We start from the raw sequence: 26490 nt of genomic DNA on the forward strand, positions 1-26490 counted from the left end.
TGCTACTGCCGTGACGAGCAATATCCAGGGATCTTTGCCCTAAGGTATGTTTCAATCTACCTCTGAAGGATAACAGACTAGCAGGCGAAAATCGTTCGCTTTTGTATGGAACGGGTTTCCTGCTTTAGGAATGAAAATTACCTTCCATCCCACAGGTATATTAAACATGCTGATACAAACAGAGCATATCTCCCTAAGAAGAAGAGCAAATTTGTCGGACACAGCTTGGAATTCAACCGGTGATACATTATCAGGGCCTGGCGATTTAAAGGAGTCGAAACTTTTTATCGCCCAAAGGATTTTCGACTCAGCCACGTTGTTTGTTGGAAAGTTCCCCAGGAAATGTGTGTCAACGAGAATTTCTTATGTTTTCTCACTACACATTGTCCATGCATTCGCTGACTTCTGAATATATCCCACCATAATAGGTCTCGAGGATAGAATCTTCCTTAGCCTAGAGGCCCCAGGTGTATCCTCCACGAAGATTTTTAGAATCCATTCTGATGTCATGTAGCATTTGATGGCTTCTATATTAAAAAAAAATAGATTAATGGCAATAATCCTGGTTCTATTGACAGCATGTGCGATTTTATGGAAAATTCATTAAATCCAGCTTTCTTCGTAACTGGCCATAAAATATTAGGAAAATGATTTTTTGTTGTAGGAGCTAAGGAAACAAAATGTAATTTTTCTTTAATTTTAAAAATTCAAAATTTTTAAGAAAAGTTATGGAAATAAAACTTATTTTTTTTATTTTTAAAATTCAAAATTTAAAAAAAAAAATTGCTATGTCAATATAAATACTCTAAATTATGGAAATGTAAAATTTCTACAATCGGATATTGTGCGGCTGCAGACCATAGGGTAATCGCTTTCATTTTACAAATAGTTATCAAAATTAGGCGGCTACCAAACGAAATCGTGATCTAGGAAGCCAATCAAATGCTATTACAAAGCAAAACAACACCTTTTTCTGCTTATCTTTTAAAAAGAAGGGTTTTTGTTTTCTATCTGTAATAGAAATAGAAAACCATATGGTTTCCAACACGACAATATCCGATTGTATGAATTATTTCAAGATGGAATAAATTTAGAGCAAAACATGTATATAAAATTTCATCAAAATCGGACAACGGAATCGAGGGTCAGGCGTTATGGGTAAAATTTTGTCTTAAAAAATATTAATTAAAATTTGCCTGCAGAAAAAATTTTAGGAAAATATTGTTTGGGAAAGATAATCATAAAAAAAAAACTTTAGAAATGCTCATGCAAACCTACTGTAGACAATTTTTCGCTGAAATTCAGTTCTGAAAAATTCCCCAAAAGTTAGTCTTAAGAAAAAATTTTATGCAATTTTTTTTTTTAAATTTTGTCTTTAGAAAAGAATTAATTAAAATGTTGACTTTAGAAAAATGTTGTCTCTAAAAAAGAATTTCGCGGGAGATCCGGCCCATACAGAAGTTTTGTCATTAGAGAATGTTACGTTGAAATTTGTTCTTTAGAAAAATTTCAATACAACTTTGTCCTTAAGAAATATAATTTTAAAGCGTCCCTGGCCTCAGCAAAATATAATATGTAGAATATTATATACATGAAATTTTGTCATTCCAAAAAATGTTACTGAAATGTTTTGTTTAGAATGAATTTAATTGAAATTTTTTCTTTAGATAAAGTCATCTTGGGAGCTGCTCGGGACTAAGGGACCCGTTTTGGCCTCCCAATTTGACTTTTTGAGCCTCCGGGGCGCAATTATTACTCGACTTGTCTGAAATTTTTGGGGGTGGTGATTTTCTATGACTTTGAACAGCCATGACAAATACAGTCCACATTGGTAAATATCTTGATATATATTTGAAAAAGTCATTCAAAGAATTTGACAAATTCGATCCATGGTTGAGGGTATACAAGAAGTTCGGCCGAACTTTTTCTTTGTTCCCTTTATTAGTAATCGCCAGATTGCAACTAATAATATGAATGAATAATATGAACCTCGATTATCCGGGCCTCTATTAACCGGTTACCCCTGTTAACCGGCATGCTGTGCTTTTAATTATTTTTTTTTTTTCTTCCTAATATAACAAGATTTATGTCTTAACAGTTAAGTACTAGGATCATTGCCGTTGTTTATACAAGTTTAGTACAGAAATAAAAGGATTTAAAAAACAAGTAAAAAGGCGTTAAGTTCGGCCGGGCCGAACTTTGGATACCCACCATCTCGGGTATATATGTAAAACACCTTTCGTCAAAATCCGGTGAAAAATGCATACCTTATGCCCCATAGCAGCTATATCGAAATATGTTCCGATTTGGACCAAATACTCATAAGTACAAGTCATTTTTCAATTGCGTATAACAAAATATTGGTCTTTTAAGTAGATATATCTAAAATTAAACCGATTTGAACCATGTACTAAACGGATGTCGAAATGCTTAGCATAAATCACTGTGTAAAATTTAAGTGAAATCGGATTATAAATGCGACTTTATGGGACCAAGACTATAAATCGGGATATCGGTCTATATGGCAGATCTGGACCGATCTGTATCAAATTTAAAAAGGATATCGAAAGCCCTAACACAACTCACCGTTCCCAATTTCGGCCACATCGGACAATAAATGCGCCTTTTATGGACCCAAAACCTTTAGTCGAGAGATCGGTCTATATGGCAGCTATATCCATATCTGGACCGATCTGATCCAAAATGACAAGGGATGTCGAGGGGCCTAACTCTACTCACTGTCCCAAATTTCAGCAAAATCGGGTAATAAATGTGGCTTTTATGGGCCCAAAACCCTAAATCAGGGGATCGGTCTATATGGCAGCTAAAGGGTGATTTTTTTGAGGTTAGGATTTTCATGCATTAGTATTTGACAGATCACGTGGGATTTCAGACATGGTGTCAAAGAGAAAGATGCTCAGTATGCTTTGACATTTCATCATGAATAGACTTACTAACGAGCAACGCTTGCAAATCATTGAATTTTATTACCAAAATCAGTATTCGGTTCGAAATGTGTTCATTCACCGTAACGTTGCGTCCAACAGCATCTTTGAAAAAATACGGTCCAATGATTCCACCAGCGTACAAACCACACCAAACAGTGCATTTTTCGGGATGCATGGGCAGTTCTTGAACGGCTTCTGGTTGCTCTTCACTCCAAATGCGGCAATTTTGCTTATTTACGTAGCCATTCAACCAGAAATGAGCCTCATCGCTGAACGGTGAATGAACACATTTCGAACCGAACACTGATTTTGGTAATAAAATTCAATGATTTGCAAGCGTTGCTCGTTAGTAAGTCTATTCATGATGAAATGTCAAAGCATACTGAGCATCTTTCTCTTTGACTCCATGTCTGAAATCCCACGTGATCTGTCAAATACTAATGCATGAAAATCCTAACCTCAAAAAAATCACCCTTTATATCCAAATCTGGACTCATCTGGGCCAAATTGACGAAGGATGTCGAAGAGCTTATCACAACTCACTGTCCCAAATTTCAGCAAAATCGGATAATAATTCGTAGGATCGGTCTATATGGCAGCTATATCCAAATCTGAACCGATCTGGGCCAAATTGACGAAAGACGTCGAGGGGCCTAACATAACTCACTGTCCCAAATTTCAGCAAAATCGGATAATAAATGTGGCTTTTATGGGCCTAAGACCATAAATCGGAGGATCGGTCTATATGGGGGCTATATCAAGATATAGTCCGATATAGCCCATCTTCGAGCTTAACCTGCTTATGGACAAAAAAAGAATCTGTGCAAAGTTTCAGCTCAATATCTCTATTTTTGAAGACAGTAGCGTGATTTCAACAGACAGACGGACATGTCTAGATCGTCTAAGATTTTTACGCTGATCAAGAATATATATACTTTATAGGGTCGGAAATTGATATTTCGATGTGCTGCAAACGGAATGACAAAATGAATATACCCCCATCCTTCGGTGGTGAGTATAATAATAATTTAACATAAATGAAATTGAAGTACTTTAGTAATAACAATCTTTAATTAAATTTAATTTTTCAAGATAAAATTGTTCTCTGCATAAATTTTGTTAGTGATGTATTAAATTTTGTTACGTTGGCACTGCTGATTCCACAGACGAATTGTGTGAACATTAAACTGTCTCTTGGATACTTGACTCTTATGTAATATTTTTTCCGGAGCTTGACCGGAAAATTTAGCCTTTGATAGAGGTGAGATGGCTCTTTTTCATATATTAGGATATCAAAAAATATGGGTATCCTACATGTTACGTACTTATCGTGTGGCATGTTGTATATGTCTTGTTTGTATATGCTGAAGATCTGTCATATCTCTTGAGTCCATTGTTGTATCTAGCGATATTATTAAACATAATACTCAGTTTTGTTGAGTCCTTGACATTACAACCAACAAAAGTTTCACAGCAGTATAGGAGCGTGGATGTGAGATATGTTTTCGCAAGTAACATTCTTATTTTAAGAGGTACGAAAGAGCGTGAGTTCCATAGATTTCCTAGGTTGGCATATATATTTCCACGAGCAGCATTTATATGACCAGTAAAACTCAGATATTAGTTAAAAATGATCCCAAGGTTTTTCACTTTGCCAATTTTGGAGTTTCCGATATATAAACTAATATCATTAATCGCAGTGCATCCCTTATGAATGCATATTGCCTTTGATTTATTTGGGTTTAGTATAAGGCCGTTAGCAGTAGCCTTGTACTAAATCTTGGATGACTAATGCAATACAGTCATCTAAAGTTTATGTAGGTGCTGATGTGTTAATTTGTACATCGTCAAAGTACATTCTAATATTGCAGTGCTGTATGGCATGTGGTAGATCATTACTGTACATAATAAACAGCGTAGGACCCAAAATAGATCCTTGGGGCACACCCCTTTGCGTTACAAGTGGTACAGAGGGCTCTCCATTATATGTCGTATATTGGAGCGATTTTGCAAACATGACGATATCATTCTGGCATCTGTACTTGAAAAATCAAACATATGTATATGCTTGTTACACAATGTTTGATGGTAAACTAAATCAAAAACCTTTGAGTGGTCCAAAAGAACTAGAATTGAGAGGTTGTTATTGTCCAGATTAGAGAGCAGTGATTTAACTACATCAATCAGAGCTGTAGTGCAGCTGTGTTTAAGTCTAAATCCGGATTGCCAATGGCTAAACCAAGGCTTGTCTTGATGTTTTAAGGTTTTTGTTATCACCGGAATATGTTTGTTGTATAAGTGTGTTGTGAAAAATATATTTTTTTTCACACCACATCCAAATAGCTCACATGCATCAACCTATTAACATTTTTCCTCATCAACTATTCTCATCAACTATTCTCATCAAAATTACTCCAACAGCTTGTCATCAAATCATCGAACAACATTACCGCAAATACTTTTCTAATTATTTTAAATCTTCCAAGGCCAAACTGGTCATTATTATCATAAATAACATCATTAGCTTATTTCTAACTTCTCTAAACTATAACGTTTTTCTATTTATTTAAAATTAGCTCTGCCTATATGCGTACTGATCTGCGTGGGCGTTCACATTACCCCTCTTGCCTCTTATGTGCATACTTATACTTCAGCAGCTTGTGCGTCGCCACCCCCTACTGCAGAGGCTAAGCATAATCCTAGTTTGATATAGAGTGTAACAACAACCACATATCTGGGATTACAGAATAGCAGCACGTAGATCAATACGCCTATGCATAAACACACGCACTTTAGTATTTTTGCTTTACATTGCGAATGCATGTGCAACGATCAAACCATAGCTTGGGATTCCAATAAATAGATAGTTAATGACTCCCAACATCAAACATGCTGGAAATAGGTTTGATTGGACATACATGCATTCGCCCCATAAGTTGGTTTATTTTCATGTAACATATAATAAGTAAATATGTACAATACATACATTTTCTATTAGATTTTAAGCCTTTTTAACTTTTGTTCTATTTTAAAACTCTCTCTTCTTTTTGGACCTCCAAGCGATCAACATCGATAAGTACTTTGGCTTATAAATTGTATAACCTTTTTCCAAACTTTGCTGTTTGAATAAATTAATTCTGTTCTAGCCCTTTTGTTTGAAAAGAAGAAGTCACTTTGTCTTTTTTGTCCTGTGCATAGGCAAAAGGGAAAATTATCTCAACATTTTATTGGTGCCGAAACCCGGGAAGTCGGTGTGATTTTTAAGTGTTTTTTTCGAGACAGTGCGTTAATTTCAATAATTGGAAATTTTATAAATTTATTAAGTGCGTTGTTTGTTGTTGTGTGATTAAGTGATTTTGATAATTCGGTTGTGAAATAAAACTTTGAACATACTTTGTTTTAAATTTTATTTCGAGAAATAAGAGCTAAATATTTCTAATCAAGATAACACAGCGATTTTGTGTGGCAATAAAGGAATAACTTTCTTGTTTTATTTTAGTGCTTTGTCACATAACAACAACGCCTTGTTCAACCAATTGCTTGACTATTTGAGAAAGGAAAAAGACTACTCAGCTCAAGTAGTCTTTTTGGCTACCTATTTTCCATAATTTTGCTAAATATTTTCCAATTATTGAAATTTCCTGAATTAAACTTTATAGAGTGAATGTGGTATTTTCTGTGAGGGTGCTATCTAGTGTGCCAGCATATAGTCATGAGTGACCTTTCGATTTTGATTAACGAGCAGAGGGATTTGTTGGATCTTTTGACTAAATATCAAACCCGTTTCGAAGCGAAAGATTCCTCTGAGAAGACTCATGGTTATGGTAATGCGTTGGCTCAACGAGTTGATGATATATTTGATCGTTTTGAGTCGCAGCACGACGCTATTGTGCAACATGTACGTAACTCTTCTCTCAGTGCAAGTGAGGTGCCATATTTATGCGATGATGTTCATTTTGATTTCTCCGAAAGATATCTGACGTTCAAAGGGAAGATAATAGAATCCTTGTCAGACTTTTCCATTTCTCACTCACCTATGGCGAGTACATTTGTTGCACAGCACAATCGTTCCGACACATTGGCTTCTGATTCTAGACTACCTAAAATTTCACTTCCTAAATTCTCAGGCGACTATACAGAGTGGATTCCATTTCGCGATATATACCTTTCGCTCGTTCATCGGAATAACGCGCTGAATAAAATTCAGAAATTCTATTATCTTCGCGATACTCTCGTGGGCAAGGCTGCCAATTTGATTAAAAATATTTCTGCCACTGAGGCAAATTACGATACTGAGTGGCACATTTTGGAGTCAAGGTACCACAACAAGCGGATGCTCGTTGGTAAATTGATATCCAGATTATTCAATATCCCTAAATCGGATGGTGGTTTTCAGACTATTAAGAATTTATTGGATTCCGCTCAGGAATGTATCGCATCGTTGAGAAATTTGGATGTTAGCACTGATTCATGGGACCCACTGTTGATTCATTTACTTGTCCAGAAGCTAGATCTTAAGTCACGTCGAGATTGGGAACAATCTCTTAGGTCTTCTACGGAATTGCCTTTGATTTCTGAATTGTTTTCGTTCTTGGAGAGAACTTTTAGGACACTTGAGTCCATGACTGATCAACTCTCATCGACTCTAAATCTAATTCTACGAAGAATGATAAAGGTTACAAACCCTCTTCTCAATATAAGAAAACATCCAGTCATTCTGGAAAGTTTTCTAAACCGAACCAAACTGTTTGCTTATTTTGTGACAAAAATCATAATCTCTCGAAATGTTTCAAATTTCTTGCCTTAACATTGATCGCTAAAAATAAATTTCTCTCGGGTAAGAACATATGCCGCAATTGCTTTGTGGTCGGGCACGATGCAAACAATTGCAAGTCTATATTTCGTTGCATAACTTGTAAGCAACCTCATCATACAGTGCTTCATTCTGATGAGCCTGTAACTCAGACTAGGTCACTGGACTCGTCCAATCAGGTCACTTCTCATAGTGCACAATCTTTTAATTCTGTTTTGCTCTACACAATTCGGCTTTGCATCATGACAAAGCGAGGTAAATTCACTTTGCGTGCTTTACTTGACCCTGGTTCGCAGGGAAGTTTGATATCTGAGTCCGCTGTTCAGTCTGGTCTTTCCAAGACCCAATAAGTCTTGGAAAGACCAGATCGCATTTTAGGGTGCTTGGTGTTGGAAACGACGTTGGAAACTTATCTAAATTTTCGGTGAATCTAGACTTATTCACTCGAAAGCATGAGTTAGTGCTTTCGTGTACAGCTCTTGTTCTTTCTTCTCTCTCTTCTTATACGCCAGAACCATCTTCTGAACATATTTCGTTGCCTTATATTGAACTGAACGACTTGGCTGATCCTTACTTTTACAAATCCGACCCAATCGACTTGTCTTGATGTTTTAAGGTTTTTGTTATCACCGGAATATGTTTGTTGTATAAGTGTGTTGTGAAAAATATATCTTTTTTCACACCACATCCAAATAGCTCACATGCATCAACCTATTAACATTTTTCCTCATCAACTATTCTCATCAAAATCACTCCAACAGCTTGTCATCAAATCATCGAACAACATTACCGCAAATACTTTTCTAATTATTTTAAATCTTCCAAGGCCAAACTGGTCATTATTATCATAAATAACATCATTAGCTTATTTCTAACTTCTCTAAACTATAACGTTTTTCTATTTATTTAAAATTAGCTCTGCCTATATGCGTACTGATCTGCGTGGGCGTTCACATTACCCCTCTTGCCTCTTATGTGCATACTTATACTTCAGCAGCTTGTGCGTCGCCACCCCCTACTGCAGAGGCTAAGCATAATCCTAGTTTGATATAGAGTGTAACAACAACCACATATCTGGGATTACAGAATAGCAGCACGCAGATCAATACGCCTATGCATAAACACACGCACTTTAGTATTTTTGCTTTACATTGATAATGCATGTGCAACGATCAAACCATAGCTTGGGATTCCAATAAATAGATAGTTAATGACTCCCAACATCAAACATGCTGGAAATAGGTTTGATTGGACATACATGCATTCGCCCCATAAGTTGGTTTATTTTCATGTAACATATAATAAGTAAATATGTACAATACATACATTTTCTATTAGATTTTAAGCCTTTTTAACTTTTGTTCTATTTTAAAACTCTCTCTCCTTTTTATACCTCCAAGCGATCAACATCGATAAGTACTTTGGCTTATAAATTGTATAACCTTTTTCCAAACTTTGCTGTTTGAATAAATTAATTCTGTTCTAGCCCTTTTGTTTGAAAAGAAGAAGTCACTTTGTCTTTTTTGTCCTGTGCATAGGCAAAAGGGAAAATTATCTCAACATTTTATTGGTGCCGAAACCCGGGAAGTCGGTGTGATTTTTAAGTGTTTTTTTCGAGACAGTGCGTTAATTTCAATAATTGGAAATTTTATAAATTTATTAAGTGCGTTGTTTGTTGTTGTGTGATTAAGTGATTTTGATAATTCGGTTGTGAAATAAAACTTTGAACATACTTTGTTTTAAATTTTATTTCGAGAAATAAGAGCTAAATATTTCTAATCAAGATAACACAGCGATTTTGTGTGGCAATAAAGGAATAACTTTCTTGTTTTATTTTAGTGCTTTGTCACATAACAACAACGCCTTGTTCAACCAATTGCTTGACTATTTGAGAAAGGAAAAAGACTACTCAGCTCAAGTAGTCTTTTTGGCTACCTATTTTCCATAATTTTGCTAAATTTTTTCCAATTATTGAAATTTCCTGAATTAAACTTTATAGAGTGAATGTGGTATTTTCTGTCAGGGTGCTATCTAGTGTGCCAGCATATAGTCATGAGTGACCTTTCGATTTTGATTAACGAGCAGAGGGATTTGTTGGATCTTTTGACTAAATATCAAGCCCGTTTCGAAGCGAAAGATTCCTCTGAGAAGACTCATGGTTATGGTAATGCGTTGGCTCAACGAGTTGATGATATATTTGATCGTTTTGAGTCGCAGCACGACGCTATTGTGCAACATGTACGTAACTCTTCTCTCAGTGCAAGTGAGGTGCCATATTTATGCGATGATGTTTATTTTGATTTCTCCGAAAGATATCTGACGTTCAAAGGGAAGATAATAGAATCCTTGTCAGACTTTTCCATTTCTCACTCACCTATGGCGAGTACATTTGTTGCACAGCACAATCGTTCCGACACATTGGCTTCTGATTCTAGACTACCTAAAATTTCACTTCCTAAATTCTCAGGCGACTATACAGAGTGGATTCCATTTCGCGATATATACCTTTCGCTCGTTCATCGGAATAATTCGCTGAATAAAATTCAGAAATTCTATTATCTTCGCGATACTCTCGTGGGCAAGGCTGCCAATTTGATTAAAAATATTTCTGCCACTGAGGCAAATTACGATACTGAGTGGCACATTTTGGAGTCAAGGTACCACAACAAGCGGATGCTCGTTGGTAAATTGATTGATATCCAGATTATTCAATATCCCTAAATCGGATGGTGGTTTTCAGACTATTAAGAATTTATTGGATTCCGCTCAGGAATGTATCGCATCGTTGAGAAATTTGGATGTTAGCACTGATTCATGGGACCCACTGTTGATTCATTTACTTGTCCAGAAGCTAGATCTTAAGTCACGTCGAGATTGGGAACAATCTCTTAGGTCTTCTACGGAATTGCCTTTGATTTCTGAATTGTTTTCGTTCTTGGAGAGAACTTTTAGGACACTTGAGTCCATGACTGATCAACTCTCATCGACTTCTAAATCTAATTCTACGAAGAATGATAAAGGTTACAAACCCTCTTCTCAATATAAGAAAACATCCAGTCATTCTGGAAAGTTTTCTAAACCGAACCAAACTGTTTGCTTATTTTGTGACAAAAATCATAATCTCTCGAAATGTTTCAAATTTCTTGCCTTAACATTGATCGCTAAAAATAAATTTCTCTCGGGTAAGAACATATGCCGCAATTGCTTTGTGGTCGGGCACGATGCAAACAATTGCAAGTCTATATTTCGTTGCATAACTTGTAAGCAACCTCATCATACAGTGCTTCATTCTGATGAGCCTGTAACTCAGACTAGGTCACTGGACTCGTCCAATCAGGTCACTTCTCATAGTGCACAATCTTTTAATTCTGTTTTGCTCTACACAATTCGGCTTTGCATCATGACAAAGCGAGGTAAATTCACTTTGCGTGCTTTACTTGACCCTGGTTCGCAGGGAAGTTTGATATCTGAGTCCGCTGTTCAGTCTGGTCTTTCCAAGACCCAATAAGTCTTGGAAAGATCAGATCGCATTTTAGGGTGCTTGGTGTTGGAAACGACGTTGGAAACTTATCTAAATTTTCGGTGAATCTAGACTTATTCACTCGAAAGCATGAGTTAGTGCTTTCGTGTACAGCTCTTGTTCTTTCTTCTCTCTCTTCTTATACGCCAGAACCATCTTCTGAACATATTTCGTTGCCTTATATTGAACTGAACGACTTGCCTGATCCTTACTTTTACAAATCCGACCCAATCGACTTGATATTGGGGTCAGATGTGTGTTCAAAAATCAAGATTCCCACGGAATCATTCGTGAATAAGGAACTATTCTTTCAGACGACTGCCTTTGGTTGGGTGTTTTCTGGACCTAGTGATTCGGTCTCAACTAGTCAGATCCATTTTCATAATGTGAATTTAGAGAACATACTTAAGTCCTTTTGGGAGCAGGAGGAGGTCATTTTTAAAAGGAAACTTACCAGTGAGGAGCTGGAGTGTGAGAACTATTTCAGGGCTACTACGAATCGAGTCGGAGATGGTCGATATCAGGTTAACTTGCCATTTAAATCTATTCTTAGGTCGAATTCTGGTCCTGTCCTTGACAATAACGTCACTAATGCCTTTCGGAGTCTTAGACAACTCGAAATTTCTTTTACGAAGAGACCCGGAAGAGTACGAATCTTTGGGACATATGACTAGAATTGGGATATATCCTACTGACGTTCGATCAGATTCTTTCTTTCAGCCTCATCACGGCGTTCTGAAGGAAATCAGCTCAACTACGAAATTGAGAGTGGTTTTCGATGGCAGTAGCCACATGGCTGACTGTAAATCTCTCGATGACGAACCTTCTCCTGGACCCGATTTACAGAATGATCTCTCTGGCATAATGACCAAGTGGAGACGCCATAGGGTGGCTTTCAGTGCGGACATTGAGAAAATGTTTCGTCAAATACGTGTCTGTCAGGATCATAGGAGATTCCAGCAGATTCTATGGCGTTATAGCCCCTCTGATGATATTTCGGTCTATGAGTTGAACACCGTTACTTATGGTACCACTTCGGCACCTTATCTCGCCATTCGCATACTTCTTCAAATTGCTGACGACAATCGACATACTTTCCCAGAGGCTACTGGGGTTTTGGTTGAAGACTCTTACGTGGACGATATAATATCTGGTTCAGATAGTGTGGACACTTCGATTTTGTTATATAGGACTTTATGTGGGCTTTTAGAGAGGGCTGGTTGTAATCTTCGGAAATGGAGAACTAATTCCAGGGAGTTGCTTTCTACAATACCAGAGGCACATAGGGGGACTTCGGCTCCCCTCAAATTTGACCATGACAATGTTGCTAAAACTCTTGGCATTCTGTGGAACACTAACACTGACTCGTTTTTTTTTTTCACGGTCAATCTCGAGAAATGTCCTTACTTTACTAAACGGGAGATTTTGTCTGAGTCTGCTAGACTTTATGGCCCATTGGGTTGGCTGACGCATACTACAGTGGTTGCCAAGTCTCTATTTAAACATCTTCACTTGAGACACAATGGTTGAATCATAGACTTTCGCTGCCAACGTTTTCGAATCTAACGATTCCAAGATGGATTCAATGGTCTCCAAATTTTGGCACCCAGCTACATTGTTTTTGTGACGCCTCCACCATTGCTTATGCTGCCGTTGTCTATGCACGGGTAATGGCAGATAGTGGCATATTTGTTAACATTTTGCAAGCGAAATCAAAGTCTCTCCGATTAAACCGGTTTCAATACCACGACTTGAGCTTTGTGCTGCTGCACTTGGTGTTAAGTTGACTCAGAAGATTCGAGAGTCACTTGTTGCTTTGGATATTGGAAACATTTTTTATTGGAGCGATAGTTCCACTGTTCTGAGCTGGATTCGTAAATCGCCCTCTAACTGGTCGGTTTATGTCGCCAATAGGGTGGCAGACATTCAGCGTTTAAGCAACCCTATTCAGTGGAGATATGTTCCAAGTGATCTTAACCCGGCAGACTGCGCTTCAAGGGGTTTGCTGGCTGAGGAATTAGTAGAAAATCGGTCGTGATGGTTTGGACCCACTTTTTTGTACGAATCTGAACAATCTTGGCCTCAGATGCTCTCTAATTTATTTACCTCTGAGAAGGAAAGGAAGGCCAAGATATCTACGAATGTAGTCGATGAGAAAGATTATCCTAAGATCTTTACTGATTATTCAAGACTGCAGACATTAGTAAGAGTATTTGCTTATTGTCTTAGATTTATAGGGAATTGCAGAAATTTGGAAACTAAGCGTAGAGGATCCTTGTCCTTTCTGAATTCAACCATGCTTTACGCTACCTCGCCCGAATCTCTCAAAGGATCGATTTCCCTAATGAAATATCAGGACTTGCCAGGAAATGTGAAATAAGGAAAAGTCCTATCCTGAGACTGATGCCGTTCCTGGATTAGGGGGCCTCATACGTGTAGGCGGACGTTTACAACATTCGAATCTTACATACGATGTAAGGCATCCTATTATTTTGTCTAAACACAGGCCTTTGTCTCGTTTTATTATTGCTGACGCCCATGAAAGGACGTTGCACGGCGGTGTAACGTTGACAATGTCATTTGTGAATCGAAGATTTTGGATTGTTTCTGGTAATCAACTGGCTAAACGCTTGATCCATGAATGTATGAGATGTTTCCGATACAATGCTAAAACGACTCAGCAGATTATGGGAAATCTACCGAGTGTGCGTTTGACTGTTGCTAGACCCTTCAAACATAGTGGCGTCGATTATGCAGGACCCGTTTGTATAAAAAATTCTAATTTAAGATCTGCTAGCACGACGAAAGGATACATATGCGTATTTGTTTGCATGGTTACAAAGGCTTTGCACTTAGAGGCTGTATCAGATCTCACTACTAATGCTTTTCTCGCTGCTTTTAGGCGCTTCATTTCTAGGAGAGTCGCTTGTACAGATCTTTATTCGGACTGTGGCACTAATTTTGTTGGTGCTTCGAAGGAATTAAAAGTACTTTATTATCGAAGTCAAACCTCTTTGCCAGGAGATCTTCGTCACGCTTTAACCCAGGGCTGTACTAATTGGCATTTCATACCGCCTGCTTCTCCCAATTTTGGGGGTCTCTGGGAAGCAGGTGTGAAGTCCGTTAAATATCACTTGAAAAGAATTACGAATGACAGAGCTCTCACCTTCGAGGAGCTGACGACACTATTATACCAAATTGAGGGTTGCCTCAATTCTCGTCCACTTTGTCCATTATCATCTGATCCTACTGACTTTGAGGCGCTTACTCCAGCGCATTTTCTTATAGGGGAACCAACAAATTGCTTACAGGAAGAAACGCTTTTGGAAACCAATATTAATCATCTTACTCGCTGGAAGATTGTTGAGAAGATCAAGCAACATTTTTGGAAAAAATGGCAACATGAGTATCTAAACCGCCTTCAATCTCTCCCGAAATGGACAAAAACTTTCAACGACATCAAAATTGGAGACTTGATTCTCGTTACAGATGAAAGATGTGCTCCAGGGCAATGGACACTTGGACGTGTTGAAAATATTCATCCTGGACCCGATGGACATACAAGGGTGGTATCGGTTCTGACTAAAAATAAAATTGTTAAACGACCAATTTCTAAAATATGTATTCATTCAGATAATTCGCCACATTCCATCCCTTATTTGGAAAAGTCCCAAAATTAACTTCAACTTCGAAGGGCCTTTTCGTTTGGATGGTGGTTCGTTGGTGTTGCAACGATGACTACCACTACACGCTGTGAGTCGGAGCATAGCGGAGGTTGTGACCTCGACTAAAATTCTCCCAACAGTAGTCCATCATTGCTCAACAGACCACATTCAAGAACATTCGTCCTTCAGTGGGGAGAATGTTGTGAAAAATATATCTTTTTTCACACCACATCCAAATAGCTCACATGCATCAACCTATTAACATTTTTCCTACCGGTCATCATCAACTATTCTCATCAAAATTACTCCAACAGCTTGTCATCAACTCATCGAACAACATTACCGCAAATACTTTTCTAATTATTTTAAATCTTCCAAGGCCAAACTGGTCATTATTATCATAAATAACATCATTAGCTTATTTCTAACTTCTCTATAACTATAACGTTTTTCTATTTATTTAAAATTAGCTCTGCAATATGCGTACTGATCTGCGTGGGCGTTCACATTACCCCTCTTGCCTCTTATGTGCATATACTCCAGCAGCTTGTGCGTCGCCACCCCCTACTGCAGAGGCTAAGCATAGGCTTAGTTTGATAAAGAGTGTAACAACAACCACATATCTGGGATTACAGAATAGCAGCACGCAGATCAATACGCCTATGCATAAACACACGCACTTTATTATTTTTGCTTTACATTGCGAATGCATGTGCAACGATCAAACCATAGCTTGGGATTCCAATAAATAGATAGTTAATGACTCCCAACATCAAACATGCTGGAAATAGGTTTGATTGGACATACATGCATTCGCCCCATAAGTTGGTTTATTTTCATGTAACATATAATAAGTAAATATGTACAATACATACATTTTCTATTAGATTTTAAGCCTTTTTAACTTTTGTTCTATTTTAAAACTCTCTCTTCTTTTTGGACCTCCAAGCGATCAACATCGATTAGTACTTTGGCTTATAAATTGTATAACCTTTTTCCAAACTTTGCTGTTTGAATAAATTAATTCTGTTCTAGCCCTTTTGTTTGAAAAGAAGAAGTCACTTTGTCTTTTTTGTCCTGTGCATAGGCAAAAGGGAAAATTATCTCAACGAAGTGAGTAACAGAGTCTGTAAACAATTTAGTTTTTTCTTCGGCACGTGAACTGAAATATATTTCATTCCATGTTATAATGTGCAGGTCATGTTCTAATGGCAAATGGTTGAATTTTTTTAAATCTCGAAACGAATTATTTTCTACCTGTTTCGTTATTGTAGCACCATACGTAAGGAACAGCATATTATGTCTCAAGAAACCCGAGCCAATTAGTTGGTCGTACAGAAGAATTTTTTCTTTATTGATTACGGATATTAAATCAATCGGTGTATTAGTTATGGCAGAAAAATGTGTAGGACAGAAAGACTTTGCTGACATTGAATTTATTGAATTCATTGCTTCTACAAGATGGGTTTCGATAAACACATTGCTGTTGAAGTCGCCGGTTAAGGACGAATGTTTCATCGGTGCTATCTGGATGAAACCAAGTTTCTGAGACACAGAGTTTTAATAGGTCTAAATAAAGAATATAAAATTACAAATTATGAGATACATTTAAAATGATAGGTACATTAAATTTGAAACCATTCATTTCATTGTCCTCAGAATATCCCTCATCGGCAGAAGACTACAATATCTTCTACGTGACCATAATTTTCTCCTTCTGAAATGTTACCAATTTCCTCAAAATCCGAACGGCATTCATTGTTCAGTATAACTAGAAAGTGATCTACATATATCGGCTTGATTTTTGTTGGGCTTATCATCATCTTGAGAATTTTCATTGCTTTGTCATGTAACCGATACGCTTATGCTATTTGGAAATAACCAACCAAAACGTATTGTTTCCCTTGAATCAAATTTCGCCTTTTGTCCCTTATTCAAAACAATAGCACACGACCCAAAAATTTCAAACGGCTTGCTTTACAAACTTGAAAGTTTAATAATTACCAGCAGCTCTTCTTGAATTGCAATGCCGACATCCGTCAATTTTTCAATAACTTCCTTGAACTCATTCAGATACTGCGGCATATCTTAATTTTCTGTCATTTCCCGCCATTAATCGCATGTGTAACATTACTTTCTGGACTGGTCCTTTGGGTTATGTACCTCCGACAATTTATTCCAAGCTTCAGCAGACTTCGTACATTTCTTGATGTAGTTCAGTTGATACCCAATCGTAGCCAATCGCCAAGCACAATCGTAGCCAAAGCCTTTTCATCAAAGCTTACCCAGGCTGCCTCCTGTTTGGCTGTCAAATTTGCTTCTCTTTTCAGTTGACCATTTGCGTACTTTCACAATTCATTGTGCACCAAAACGCTTTTCATCTGCACATGCCAGAAATCACAACTCCCTTCATCTAAGTTCTCGATTTGTAATAACACCGATGATATCTTGAGTAATTTTTATACCCTTCACCATAGGATGGGGGTACATAATTTCGTCATTCTGTTTGTAACACCTCGAAATATGCGTCAAAGACCCCATATATATATTCTTGATCGTCGCGACATTTGAAGTCGAACTAGCCATGTCTGTCCGTCCGTCTGTCTGTCGAAAGCACGCTAACTTTTAAAGGAGTAGAGCTAGCCGCTTGAAATTTTGCACAAATACTTTTATTGGTGTAGGTCGGGATTGTAAATGGGCCAAATCGGTTCATGTTTTGATATAGCTGCCATATAAACCGATCTTGGGTCTTGACTTCTTGAGCTTCTTAATTCTTATCCAATTTGACTGACATTTTGCACATAGTGTTTTAATATCACTTCTAACAACTGTGCGAAGTATGGTTCAAATCGGTCCGTAACCTGGTATAGCTGCCATATAAAGCGATCTTGGGTCTTGATTTCTTGAGCTTTTAGAAGGCGCAATTCCTATCCGATTTGGCTGTAATTTTGCACGTGGAGTTGTGGTATCACTTCCAACATTTATGAGAAGTATGGTCCAAATCGGTCCATACACTGATATAGCTGCCATTTAACCCGATCTGGAAACTTGAGTTCTTGAGCCTCTAGAGAACGCAATTCTCATCCGATTTGTCACAGATTTTGTACAACGGCTTCTTCCATGGCCTTCAACATACGTGTGCAATATGGTCTGAATCGATTTATAGCTTGACACAGCTCCCATATAAACCGATCTCCCGATTTTGCTTCTTGAGCCCCGAATCGGACTATAACTTTATATAACTCCTCCTCCGTCCATGTTCAATATTCTTTGTTTGCCTAAAAAGAGATACTGCGCAAAGAACTTGACGGATGCGATCCAGGCCCTTTGGCATCGGGAGTAGATTACTGTCCCGATCGGTCAGCCAAAATCAAGGTTGACCGATCGGGACAATATGGGAATCAAATGAAAGGTATTGGAGAGTAGAACACGAATATGGTATTAAGGTCTAAAGAACCCCGGGGGCCACTCCTACCCCAAAAGTTCTCCATACAAACATATTGGACGTACATATCAATATGGGACACAAATGTAAGGTATTCTGGAGAAGACTACGAATATCACATAAAAAAGTATGTCTTAGTATTTACCGGTCGCCCCAAAAGGCCTCCCAAATCGGAATTTCGATTATAGCTATATAAGACTCAAATGAACATTATTTGGGAGTTGATTACGAATATGACATTAAACTTTGTGTCCAAGAATCCAGGTGGCTCTTTACCTCCAATAGATTATTTGACCAATTAAAACAAGTAAAAAGGCGTTAAGTTCGGCCGGACCGAACTTTGGATACTGTAACGTTCCACCTTCGCGGGCCCTGCTTCTTCCGAGTGTGGCTACCTCCTTGCCGCCGGCCGTGCTCAGTCATGGGGCGGTTCCTACTCATTAGAAGCAGACACGGAATCGTTTTCATATAAGTAAAATAAGGTAGCTCTTTGATTAGGGGATAGATGAGAAAAGGGAGATATTAAAATAGGATAGAAACAGAAAATTTTGAATGATGTCTGCAGCATTAGATGTTAATTCGCCGCATCTTCTTAAATTTCTCACCCAACCTTGTCTAAATTACAATGTTGAGCCACGTAACCATCCTCTACTTGGTGTACTTCACTTTTCGTGAGGAAAACTAAAACTTAATAGTTCATATTGTAGGTTTGTATTTTACATAAAAACTAATAACTAAGTAACTGGATAAGTTTGGAAACAAAAAAAAAATCCTGACCGTAAGTAAAATTCAAATTCTTATTTAAATTACAAAAATTATCCAAAAAATTATAGAATTAAAAACTTAATAAATGTGATGTAAAAGTTAAAACAAAATGTGTGAAAGAGCGTATACAAAAATGAAATATATACATAACTTGACTCACCAAATTAATCCTTAGTTGTCTCCAGGCCTGATGACTTCGGATACGCAGCCACTTGCTGAGGGTTTGAAATTACGTTATAAAAGATATTTCAAAATTGCATAGCTCAATGAGAATTCAAGTGTTTAAAAATGTATGTAACAAAAAGAGTAAATCCAAAGAAAAATGTTTGATGTGTCTAAACTAAGTTCGTATTAAGGAAAAATAGCGCAAAAAGTAGACTTAAGACCATTAAATCAGACTTTTTTTTTAAAAAAAAAACTCGGATAAAAAACCGAGATGTTAAATAAGTAAGTATTAAACGGTTATATTAAATAATAAAGGTATGTCTCAGGATGTTTTAAACGACGAAAAATTACGTCATAAAAAGATTATTTATAGATGTGTGATATTAAAATTAATGAGAGAAATCTCTACAATAATGTGTCGTGTCCTTGATTAGTTTTCCATGTTTTGATATATCTTTATATTCAATTAAAGTTTCTATTTGGGTCTTCCGAACCCAGGTGGTTCGGAGAAACTTCTGACCTCCAGTCAAATTCCAAATGTCTGCTTCCTGTCGAATATCCTTTGAAGCGTCTCGAAGATATCGTAATCAAGAGGAACAAAAATATTGATTCTGGCTTCAAGATATTCCCTTCTTGCCAAACGGTCCACAAAACAATTGGACAATCGAAAATGCAGGTTTTTCACAACCTCTTCCAGATGGGAAGTCTCTACACAATTGGGAAAAGCGGGGTCACTACATGGTCTATAGTTACATTTTCCAATTCACTCACCAAAAAGACTCCGAAAAGATGAATTGAAGATTCCTTGAGCGATATTCTTTAAAATTTTCCACTAATAAGAAGCTCGCGGAACACTAAACTAACGGTTTTTAAGTAATACTAATATTTCCGGGTTCACGGTCAACACACAAATTATCAGACCAAATGAAAATTCCTGCTGCGACCAAAGCGACTGTCTTTGAGAAGTTTGAAAATTCAAATGAAAATTTCTCTATTCTCATAAAGCAAAAGAAACAGAATATGAAGAAACAAAACCCAATGCTTGCTATGCTTACAAAACCAATTGAACAAGCAAGTGAAAAATATAAAGACATTAAGTTGGTTAAAGAAAGTCATAGCCTAGCTAGAAAAACATTTATTTTCCTTAATCAGAATCCAGAGGTTGGGAACCAACAAAAAAAACGTAGCAATGCTATAATACCCACCACCTCGGGTATATATTTAAACCACCTTTCATCAAAATCAGGTAAAAATTGCATCCCTCATGTCCCGTAGCAGGTATATTGAAATATGTTCCGATTTGGACCAAATACTAATAAGTATATGTAATTTTTTAATTGTGTACAACAAAATATTGGTCTTTTTAGTAGCTAAAAATAAGCCGATCTGAACCATATACAACATGGATGTCGAAAAGCCTAACATAAGTCACTGTGTCAAATTTCAGTTAAATCGAGATATCTGTCTATATGGCAGCTGTATGCAAATCTTGATCGATCTAGACCAAATTGCAGAAATATGTGAAGGGGACTAACTAAACTCTCTGTCCCAAATTTCGGCAACATCGGACAATAAATGCGCCTTTTATGGCCCCAATCATTAAATTGAAAATCGGTCTACATGGCAGCTATATCCGAATCTGAACAGATCTAAGTGAAATTGAATAGAAAGATATCGAAGGGCCTAACACAACTCACTGTCCTAAATTCCGGCGACATCGGACAATAAACGCGCTTTTTATGGCCCCAAAACCTAAAACCGAGAGATCGGTCTATATGGCAGCTATATCCAAATCTATACCGATCTGTGCCATATTGCAGAAGTAAGTCAAGGGGCTTAACATAACTCACTGTCCCAAATTTCGGCGACATCGGACAATAAATGCGTCTTTTACGGGCCTAAGACCCTAAATCGGAGGATTGGTCTATATGGCTGCTATATCCGAATCTGATCCGATTAGAGCCAAATAGAAGAAGGATATCAAAGGGCCTATAACAACTCACTGTCCCAAATTTCAGCAAAATCGGATAATAAATGTGGCTTTTATGGGCCTAAGACCCTAAATCGGAGAATCGGTGTATATGGCTGTTATATACAAATATGGACCGATCTGAGCCAAATTGACGAAGGAAGTCGAAAGGCCTAACACAACACACTGTCCCAAATATCAGCAAAATCGGATAATAAATGTGGCTTTTAAAGGCCTAAGATCCTTAATCTGAGGATCGGTCTATATGGCAGCTATATCCAAATCTGACCGATCTGGGCCAAATTGACGAAAGATGTCGAAGGGCCTAACACAACTCACTGACCAAAATTTCAGCAAAATCGGATAATAAATGTGGCTTTTATTGGCCTAAGAACCAAAATCGGCGGATTGGTCTCTATGGAGGCTATATCAAGATATAATCCGATATAGTCCATCTTCGAACATAACCTGCTTAAAGACAAAAAAGAATTTGTGAAAAATTTCAGCTCAATATCTCTTTTTTTAAAGACTGTAGCGTGATTTCAACAGACAGACGGGCGGACATGTCTAGATCGTCTTAGATATTTACGCTGATCAAGAATATAAAGGGTGATTTTTTTGAGGTTAGGATTTTCATGCATTAGTATTTGACAGATCACGTGGGATTTCAGACATGGTGTCAAAGAGAAAGATGCTCAGTATGCTTTGACATTTCATCATGAATAGACTTACTAACAAGCAACGCTTGCAAATCATTGAATTTTATTACCAAAATCAGTGTTCGGTTCGAAATGTGTTCAAATTTTGACAAATTTTGTTCAGCGATGAGGCTCATTTCTGGTTGAATGGCTACGTAAATAAGCAAAATTGCCGCATTTGGAGTGAAGAGCAACCAGAAGCCGTTCAAGAACTGCCCATGCATCCCGAAAAATGCACTGTTTGGTGTAGTTTGTACGCTGGTGGAATCATTGGACCGTATTTTTTCAAACATGCTGTTGGACGCAACGTTACGGTGAATGAACACATTTCGAACCGAACACTGATTTTGGTAATAAAATTCAATGATTTGCAAGCGTTGCTCGTTAGTAAGTCTATTCATGATGAAATGTCAAAGCATACTGAGCATCTTTCTCTTTGACACCATGTCTGAAATCCCACGTGATCTGTCAAATACTAATGCATGAAAATCCTAACCTCAAAAAAATCACCCTTTATATACTTTATAGGGTCGGAAATGGATATTTCGATGTGTTGCAAATGGAATGACAAAATGAATATACCCCCATCCTTCGGTGGTGGGTATAATAATGGGGGATCAAACGATAGATATTTTTCAGTAGTGTGCGCTATTCAAATATGTGCTCAAGTGACAGATAGAGTGTGGCGCACCACCAAATGGGTGTATTCACCAATCATGACAATATGGGGTTAAATTAAATGTATAAGGTTGTGTACATGAATCTGATATCTTCTTCAGTCGATCAATCAAAATGACCTAACAGGACACTGCGTGATTTAATTGTGTGGGGACACAAAGAAATGTCAGCCGCCATACTCCATACTCCATACTCTATGACGTTCAGGGCATAAAGAGGAATTGCAAACATTAACGTTAATATGGCAATTTGATTTCATTTTAAACAAGTAAAAGCGTGCTAAGTTCGGCCAGGCCGAATCTAATATACCCTCCACCATGGATCGCATTTGTCGAGTTCTTTTCCCGGCATCTCTTCTTAGGCAAAAAGAGGATAAAAGAAAAGATTTGCTCTGCTATTAGAGCGATATCAAGATATCGCGGTTCGGACCACAATTAAATTATATGTTGGCGACCTGTGTAAAATTTCAGGCAATTCGAATAAGATTATAAGGGGCTCAAGAAGTAAAATAGAGAAATCGATTTATATGGGAGCTGTATCAGGCTATAGACCCATTCAGACCATAATAAACACGTATATTGATGGTCATGAGAGGACCCGTCTAACAAAATTTCAGGAAAATCGGATAATAATTGCGATCTCTAGAGGCTCAAGAGGTCGAGATCCCAGATCGGTTTATATGTCACCTATAGCAGGTAATGAACTGATTTGAACCTTATTTGGCACAGTTGTTGAAAGTCATAATAAAATACGTCATGCAAGATTTCAACCAAATCGGATAGGAATTGCGCCCTCTATAAGCTCAAGAAGTCAAGTCCCCAGATCGGTTTATATGGCAGCTATATCAAAACATGGACCGATATGGCCCATTTACAATACCAACCGACCTATACTAACAAGAAGTATTTGTGCAAAATTTCAAGCAGCTAGCTTGACTCCTTCGAAAGTTAGGGTGCTTCCGACAGACAGAAGGACGGACGGACGGATGGACAGACGGACGAACATGGCTAGATCGACTTAAAATGACATGACGATCAAGAATATATATACTTTATGATCTCGGACGCATATTTTGAGTAGTTACAAACAGAATGACGAAATTAATATGCCCCCATCCTATGGTGAAGGGATTAATTAAAAGCTCAATGATGACTATTTTGTAGGTAGTCATATTGTATAATCACTTAGAGACAACTACAATATGATGAACAATGTTATAAGCGTTAAGCCACTCCAAGCGAGTAGTAGCACTAACATTTAAGTTAGTGCCATTGACCAGCAGTTTTCAAGTGGATTTAGTTGATCCAATTGAAAACAGCCAGTAAATGGCGCTAATTTGGAGAAGCCAACATGAACAGAAAGAGGGCAGAGTGGTCAAAATTGATCATACAGCATTTATCTACGCTATGACTTCGTTGCTGTTATTTGCAGTATTATTTTATAACTTTCGCACTCTAAGACGGGCCTTAACAATAATTTTCAAAAAACCAGATCTCGGAGATGGATATGGCGATTTAAGCGAAATTCTGTTGGCACACTTACATTAACTTAAAATCAAAAATTTGGGATCAGAATATAAGGTGGGGCGAACGCTCCCTTAAACAGGACATTGACTTAGGTTAGGTTAGGTTTAAGTGGCAGTCTGACATCAGACTCACTTAGACGCTTTCGCCCATTGTGATACCACAGGAACAGAAGAAGGAAGATGCCTGCTAGTTTGCGAATGTTCACATCCGCTAAATCAGACAGGTTCTCAAAGAAATGACAACCTAAAGTGGAACTCCTTCTAACTGCTAGTGCGGGACACACACAGAAGGTGTTCTATAGTCTCTTCTTCCTCGATGTCCCTACAGCTTCTGCAAAAGTCGTTGCTGGCAACCTTTAGTCTGTCAGCATATTTTCCGATTAGACAGTGGCCTGTCATGACACAATGATTGAGACGTGTGTTCTAGCCAATGCCAGCAAAGCAATTCCATGGGATATCTCTGTGGCCCGGGACAGAAGAGGAGAATTTTTAACTGTCCAGCCATCTCGTTTAGAGATCTGCGAGGGCGGTTTTTGTGTTCAGAAATACGTTCTCCAGGTATTTTATGGCTGTCTGAGAAGATATTTGCCAATCGTCGTAATGACATTATATCTTAGTCATTCCACCACTTGATACACACTGCTGTGGTCGGGTAACCTCTTCGATATGACCAGTTCTAGATCTTTAGAGTACACCAAAGTCCACCTGGTCGTTTAGTTTGGGGCCATCCGTTTAGAAGTCTATACAACTTTTGTTACCAGGGACATCGTAGTTCCAATCGGTTCTATCAGGAATAGTGGTACAGTACTTTTTATCAAAAAGCGGCTCAGGTAGGGTGTAATCGAAAGTGTTGTGAGGCACAAACAAGCCATCCTTAGGATCCGGTTAAGTATTGAGCAGTAGGTGGATTTTTAAAGCGCCGTCTACCAGACCACAACACCACATAGCATAATAGGTCTAACAACTGCAGTATATACCCAAAGCATGACACGCGGTCTGATTTCCCAACTTTTGCCAATGGGTCTCTTGCAGGTGTATAGGGCAAGAGTGGCCTTTCTTGCCCTTTCCAAAATATTGGATTTGAAGTTAAATTTCCTGTCTAGCAAAACACCCAGGTATTTTACTCTTTCTGTAAATGGAACATTCGCCCCACCCAAGGAGACAGGTTCCCTGTAGACAACTTGTATCTTCTGCTAAAAAGAGCAACTTCTGTCTTGCAGAGATTTATACCCAGACCACTTTCCGTAGACCACTTTGCTGTTGCACGTAGAGCTTCCTGAAGTATATCTCTTAGAGTGCTGGGAAACATTCCCCTAACCGCAACTGCCACAATATCAGCATGCGCGACCACTTTTACGCCTTTTTCTTCCAGGGACAATAATATATTGTTAATGGCTATATTCCAAAGTAGAGGAGACAGTACACCTCTTTGAGGTGTTCCTCTGCTGACCCGTCTTTTTAGATCCACAGATCCCAAGCCTGCCGTAATGCATCTTTTAGTAAGTAAGTTACTAATAAACATCTTTATGGTAAAGTTGATGTCCAGAACCTCCAACTCCTTCATGATTGACGTCGGTTTGATATAATTGAAACCACATTCAATGTCAAAAAATGCTACCATTGCATATTTCTTGACAGCGAGAGGAACCTTTATGTAGTTGACTAGGTCGTGAAGGGCTGATTCAGTGGATTTGCCTTTACTATACGCATGCTCCTGCCGCGACAGGCGATCTCCAGGGATATTTGCCCTAAGATATTTTTCTACCAACCTCTATAGAGTCTTCAGCATGAAGGATGACAGACTATTAGGACGAAAATCTTTCGCCTTCGTGTGGTAGGGTTTTCCTGTTTCGGAATGAAAATGACCTTCGTGTCCCTCCATCCCACAGGTATATATGACATTCTGATACAAGCTGAGAATATCTCCCTAAGCCAGGGAACTAGTCTATCAGACACAGCTTGTAATTCAACCGGTGATACATCATCAGGGCCTGGCGACTTGAAGGAGTCGAAACTTCTTATCACCCAAAGGATTTTCGGCTCACACACAGTTTCCCTAATGGCCTCTGACGAATACATATCAGTGACAACCTCTTCTGGCGCCATGTTGTCCGTTGGAGAATTTCACAGGAAATGTGTATCAACGAGTAGTTCTAGTGTTTCCTCACTAGACATTATTGGTCTCGAGGACAGAATCTTCCTTAGCCTAGAGGCCTCAGATGTATCCTCCAAGGGAGATGCAGAATTCTACCCAGGATTTGTTCTGAGCCTTTCTAAGCTCTCACTTATATTTTTTAGT

At 38.0% G+C, this 26490-nt stretch overlaps 1 protein-coding gene across 1 annotated transcript in view; it reads left to right on the forward strand.

Annotated features, from left to right (window-relative positions):
• The first annotated feature begins 3910 nt into the window (after positions 1-3910).
• The window catches only part of LOC106093090 (protein trapped in endoderm-1), a 340633-nt gene continuing 318053 nt past the window's right edge, over positions 3911-26490 (forward strand). The window contains exon 1 of the mRNA XM_059367918.1: positions 3911-3959. Within this exon, the coding sequence (XP_059223901.1) occupies positions 3911-3959 (49 nt within the window). The remainder of the gene's footprint in view (positions 3960-26490) is intronic.

Source organism: Stomoxys calcitrans, chromosome 4 (genome assembly GCF_963082655.1).
Source record: "Stomoxys calcitrans chromosome 4, idStoCalc2.1, whole genome shotgun sequence".
Classification (NCBI taxonomy): domain Eukaryota; kingdom Metazoa; phylum Arthropoda; class Insecta; order Diptera; family Muscidae; genus Stomoxys; species Stomoxys calcitrans.